The 6,000-nt window shown below is 34.2% G+C and overlaps 1 protein-coding gene across 6 annotated transcripts in view; it reads right to left on the bottom strand.

The window, feature by feature from the left end:
- Positions 1-5,710, bottom strand: part of LOC131625833 (uncharacterized) — a 78,939-nt gene extending 73,229 nt beyond the window's left edge. For 2 of the 6 annotated variants that reach the window (XM_058896661.1, XM_058896660.1), the window contains exon 1: positions 5,327-5,710. In XM_058896661.1, the coding sequence (XP_058752644.1) occupies positions 5,327-5,506 (180 nt within the window). In that variant the 5' untranslated portion in view covers positions 5,507-5,710. The remainder of the gene's footprint in view (positions 1-5,326) is intronic. The other 4 variants (XM_058896663.1, XM_058896662.1, XM_058896658.1 and 1 more) reach the window with 4 other exon arrangements.
- Positions 5,711-6,000: the final 290 nt, after the last annotated feature.

Here is a 6,000-nt window from a genome sequence, read left to right on the forward strand (position 1 = left end):
TTAAAATTGGTAGTGATGCAAATTTCAAATCTTTTAACCATGGTGATCAAACCTATTGATCATTGCGGTTAATAGTGCCAAATCAGGGTTGTACGCCCTAAATCCTAATAATTCTAAATTCCATTCAAACTACAATTACAAACCCAAACTGCGATAGGCTGACCAAAAAGCCTCTAAAAAACCGTATCAAATCAAATTCCAACTCTAAATGGCGTACAACCTTTCCCGAACTACGTAGACTCTGATCCTCCCTAAGGAGGTACGTAGGCACTTGGCAACAAGGCGAGTCCCCCTCTTCAAAATCTCAATCATGTCCTTATAATTCTGTTTGCCACATTTCTTTACAAACCCTGCCATGTAACCCTAATCTTTGATTGTTAGCCTTTAGGAAAGGGCTGAGGGTGCCTCATACCTTCCCTCAGCCTGATTATAATAACTTACCCTCAATCTCTTACCTGTGTAGGGTTTCCTATTCGCCCTTCAGAATAGGTGGCGACTCTCTAAGTATAATTTTTAGGCAGGTTGCTACAGTGAATTACTATAAAAGTAATGATGTTAGTCGATATTTGTGATGTATTTGTGAATATCGTGTTTGTATGGATGTTGCATTTAGTGAGTCACATCCATTGCATAAAGAGACGGTGGCCTTAATGGTAAAAAGTGACGGTGGCCTTAATGGCAATTAGCGACGGTGTGCCCAATGGCAAATCTTGAGACGTGGGAGTTTTACTCCAAATGGTACCACATGCATTTGCATAAGTCGAGTCACATGTGAATTGCATTCGAGTCTTATTTGATTATGATGTGGTGACTTGATGATGAGATGTTTGTTGCGATTGTGTGGAATCTTACTTACGAATTGTATATATTGACATAGTTGAATTGATGACATTGTTGCCGTTTCTTAAGTTGATTATGTGATGTGAAATCGTTGTATTGGGTATTGTGATGAGAGGTGGTGACCAATGTATGATCTTTTCTCTTACTTTGAATATTATCATACGTTTCTTTATAATGAATGATATCTCACCCCTTATGTTTGAATGTTACCCTCCGTTGGTAACGTGCAGGTAACGACGTGGAGTAGCCGTGTACCTTATAGCTCGAGTCGGTGTGTTAATGCTCTGATACGTGGCACTCGGGGGGAATGTTTGCGATACTTGCTTGTGTCTTGTTTTATGTCGATTATCCTTTCTTGAACTTTGATGTTAAGTCTTGTGGAGACGTTTTGGACCTATTGTGCCATGTTGACAAGAATATAGGATTTGGATATTGTGTTGTTATTTGGATCCCGCTGCAATATGATGAAGTTGTTTAGATTTAAATGTTCGATGAATTATGAGTTTCCTCCGATATAAGTGTTATGTATCCATGTACTTTGAGCATGAATTGTAGTTTTGTTTAAGTCGAATATGTGATGCGTCAAATTTGTTGCTTGTTTCGATGTTTTATACTCTGTTTGCTCTTATTATTTGAGGGGTAGATTTGGGGTGTTACACCCGGGGGGTCCTATAGATGCGTCCCTACTGAAAGAGTAAGAAGATCATTCGGCTAGGCATATCTGGGAGAGGGAGGTAAATTTTATTTGTTTATTACTTATTATTTTATATTCAGTTTATGACTTTGCTTGAAGATAATTGTGTTTTTTTTTGAAAAATTTCAGGAGAGGGATCCCCAGAGGTTCTACAACCACGCTCGAAAGATTGATGCTATCGCGCAGCCTGACGAGCCCTGGTTCCGGGATGCACTCTTAGCTTCTAGTCTGAGGGGCCTTTGCACGGTCGGCTTCCAGACGATTCATAACGGAATGTTGATGGCATTTTCGGAGAGGTGGCCTCTAGAGACATCGTCCTTTCATCTTCCTCAATGGGAGGTCACCATTACTCTGGACGAAATTGCATGCCTCCTACACCTACCTATCAGGGGTACCTTCCTTAGTCACGGTAGGCTGGCGAAGGAGGAAGCGATGGGGATGCTGATAGAGGAGCTGGGGGTTGATCCTGATGATGCGCTTGAGGAGGTGAAGAGGATCCGCAGAGCGCACGTGAAATTTCACACCTTGCAGAGGATATATGATGCGGAGCTTTCAGCGGCACATCAGGCTGCTGGTGACGAGGCAGAGGCTGATATACACAGAGAGCGGATGCTGAGATGTTACTTGCTATATTTAATAGGCACTCATCTCTTTGTGGACACGAGTTCGACCTACACCAACGTCGTTTACCTGACGTACTTATGTGACATTGCATGTGTCCGATAGTACAACTAGAGAGCGGCTACACTGGCCTATACCTTCCTCCGACTGGGAGAGGGATGCATGTGGAAGACAAGGAATGTGGCTAGAAGTTGCACCCTCTTAGTGGTAACAAATTTTTATCCTTCTACATTTAATCAAAGTTTATTATATATTTGTGATAGTATGTTTGATCACCGTGTTTTTTTCAGGGTTGGATACTACAACACTTCCCTGATATTATTGGCTGGGGAGAGGTGTCGGGTTACACAGAGGACAAGCCGCGTGCCAGAGCCTACGCCCCCTCAGAGGGAACTAGGTACCGGATCCCTATAGGCGCTGTCTTGACCGCATGGCTGATCACCGTGAGACGGTTCCGTTTGATGAGATCGTATATATTATAGATGATTGGCTGCCAGTTCAACCATCATTGTCCATTATCTTGCAGGTACATCACCTGGTACTACAAAGTGTCGCACCCATACATGCTTCCCGCCGCACCTGAGTCACCGCCCAAACCAGCCCACGAGGAGATTCTGTTGGCTCATCAGGCTTAGATGGACCACACTCAAGATGTTCTTCCTCGGTGTTGTGAGATAGATGACATGGCGCAGGCAGGCATTGTCAGTGGTTTCTTCCCTGGGGGGTCTGTTGGCATGCGTCTTGTGGAGGGTGTCCTTAGGGTGGCAGAGGAGGCAGTTTTGTATCGTAGAAACCATTCCAGGACAGGTGGGGAACTCGACGGTAGAAGCAGAGTAGCTAGCCGACGGCGCGGTGGACGCGTAGGCAGGGCCAGAGGCAACGGAGAAGCGCATGATGATGTACGAAACACACAATAGTGATGCCAACGGATTTATTTCATATCTGTATTTTGATTTCATTATTGAACGAGGATTTGATATATGTATTTGACATTATTGGCCAACGATTTATACTATGTTTATTTTTGGTGTACTATTTACTTATTGTTTTTAAATCGCATTACTTTGATTGATTGGAATTGGGTTTTCCATTGCTGTTATAAATATTGAGTTTTGAAGTGAAATGTATGTAATTTTTAAAATAATAGACTATTTCGTAAGTGCATCTATGGAACATTGTGTTTTAACACGTTCCGTAGAAGCACCTACGAAAAGAAACAACTTTTTTTTATTTTTAAAAGTGTTTCCGAATATACATCTACAAAAGCAGGAAGCATAATTACAATTTTGTCAAACGACTAAAAAATTCAAGAAATCTATTGAAAAAATCTCATATTTTATTGGTTTCTTAAAACAAATGCAAATAAAAAATAGTACTAAACGCTCACATAATTGATAGTGATAAAAAAAAAAAAAACATAATTGATAGTGATAAGGTGTAGTGTTTTTAGTGTTATTATAGCATGACTTTGTTGAATTCTTCACAAAATTACTGATATTGATAATTGCATATTTGTTAGTCATTGACAGAAATTGGTATAACGACCTTTTATTTTGTTTTTTTCAAAGGAAGACATTTTTGTGTTCTTCATACAGAATTGTAACATTATTTGTCTTGATAATTTGTACGGTAATTTGACGCAGAAAATAACACGGAGTTAACACATAAGAGAGTTCCTTAGAAGAGTTTTTAAAATAAAAGTAAAAGTTTGTTTATTTTATCTTTAAACTTCTTTTTGTATTTTTAAAAATAAATTTTATAAAAAGTTTGAAAAAATACTAAAATTATTTTTAAACTTAATTTTTATATTTTAAAAGAATAATTTTAACATTTAATAATATAATTATATATTAATTAAATTTAAAAGATAACTAAAATCACATTGGTTTTCAAAAATATTATCTCAAAATAATTTGTATGAAAAATTATTCATAATAATTTTAAATTTAAATTATTTTTAAAAATTTTAATATTAAAAAGTTATAGTAAAAAAGTAAAATACTTAAAATAATATTTTTAAAAAAAATTATTTAAACTAATTTTTTTATTTGATTTTTTCTTTAAATTCTTTATAAAGAAATTCAATAAAAATTTATAACACTACAAAAAATATTTGTATAAAAAAAATACAAACTAAACTTAAATTTGATTTGAATTTTTCTTGAAATTGACAAAATGAATATGTAACTCAGATTCGCCAAATATTATTATTTGTATTTGTATTAATTTATTTTTATTATCATCGGTTTAGTGATATTAGAGTTTGATACTCCCTCCATTTTTTATTATATGTCGTTTTGGAAAAAAAAATTGTGTTTAAATATAAGTCGCTTTACAATTCCAATGAATAATTAATGCTATTTTTCCTATTATATCCTTAAATATTTATTATTCTCTCTCCTCTCAATTATATAAATTTATCTTCCACATGTCATTAATGAATGATAATTTTGTAAAAACCTTCATAATTTCTCATTTTCATACAACAATTATTATTTTTCTTAATCTGTGTGAAAAGTCTAAAACGACTTATAATAAAAAACGGAGGGAGTATAATTTATCCTTACAAAATCGATTGGTAAGGTGAGGAGTGTCCCTCCATATATACTCTTTCAATGCTTTATCTCCGACTAATGTGAGACTTTTTCAATGCTCTATCTCCAACCAATATGAGACTTTAAAATCTTCCTAATAAGTGATCATACTTGTGGGAAATCGAACCATAGTTCTCTTTATCACCACTGGACCAACTAACCATTGAAGTTTTTTTTTATAATAGATCCGTCTACTTAAATAAATGATTGGACTCAAATTAATTGATGATCTATAATTAAAGATAAATTAATTTTAAAAAATCATAATACATTATTTAATTTATCTTTATCGAATTCTAATATACTAATTATTTTATTTTAAGAGAGAAGGAAAAATCTCATATTCCAATTTAAATATATAAGTATATTGATCAATACTTTTTAAAAAAGAAAAGACAAAATAATAGTGTACCACTAAAAATTTTCAAAGCGCAGAGAAGAACGAATACAAAGAATTATAACCAAATAAATAAAACAAGAAATAGAAGACCAAAAACAAAATAAATTAATTGAACTCAAATCAATAACCAGTTGAACTAAAATCATAGTAGTAAATAATAAAAAAAGAAGTGATTACCGGATTAAGCAACATGAATCCTAGGTGGTACAAATGAGTATTGTTGTTGGCATGAATTCTTTCTCCTGTTCCTCCTAAATAATCTTCCTTGTCATACAAAACAACATTAACACCAGCTTTGGACAGAACATAAGCAGAAACCAGCCCACTAATCCCTCCACCAACCACTGCAACTCTCATCTTTTTTGATAATTTTTATTCTCTCTAGTGAAAACTAGAAAATTCTGTAGGAAATACGCTCTTCTATGTTGTGCTTCTATTTAATATGGCTTAGAGAAAGTCTATATTGTTCTAAGCGGTGGGACCTTCTTGGGCAGTCAAACAAAAATTCATTGACGTAATTAAGGTTTTCCTATTTATTCTATCGAAATTATTGGTGGTAAAATGAATGAATATGGATCGGATGATTAGAGGATGAATCAATATAATCTATTAATCCATTTATGATTTATTAAAAAAAATATTAAAAATTTCAATCCACTCACATTAATTAATTATTGAGTAATTCTATTCTTACGCTATTACATATACCCAATATTATTCACCCTATTTATACCGTGAATAATATATTTTAAAATAAAACATAATGACATATATATACACGTGAATAGTAAACACCGATAAAGTTGTTTAAAAATATATAAAAAATTGGTTAATGAAGTTATTAAATTAGT

Source organism: Vicia villosa, unplaced genomic scaffold (genome assembly GCF_029867415.1).
Source record: "Vicia villosa cultivar HV-30 ecotype Madison, WI unplaced genomic scaffold, Vvil1.0 ctg.000244F_1_1_3, whole genome shotgun sequence".
Taxonomy (NCBI): Eukaryota; Viridiplantae; Streptophyta; class Magnoliopsida; order Fabales; family Fabaceae; genus Vicia; species Vicia villosa.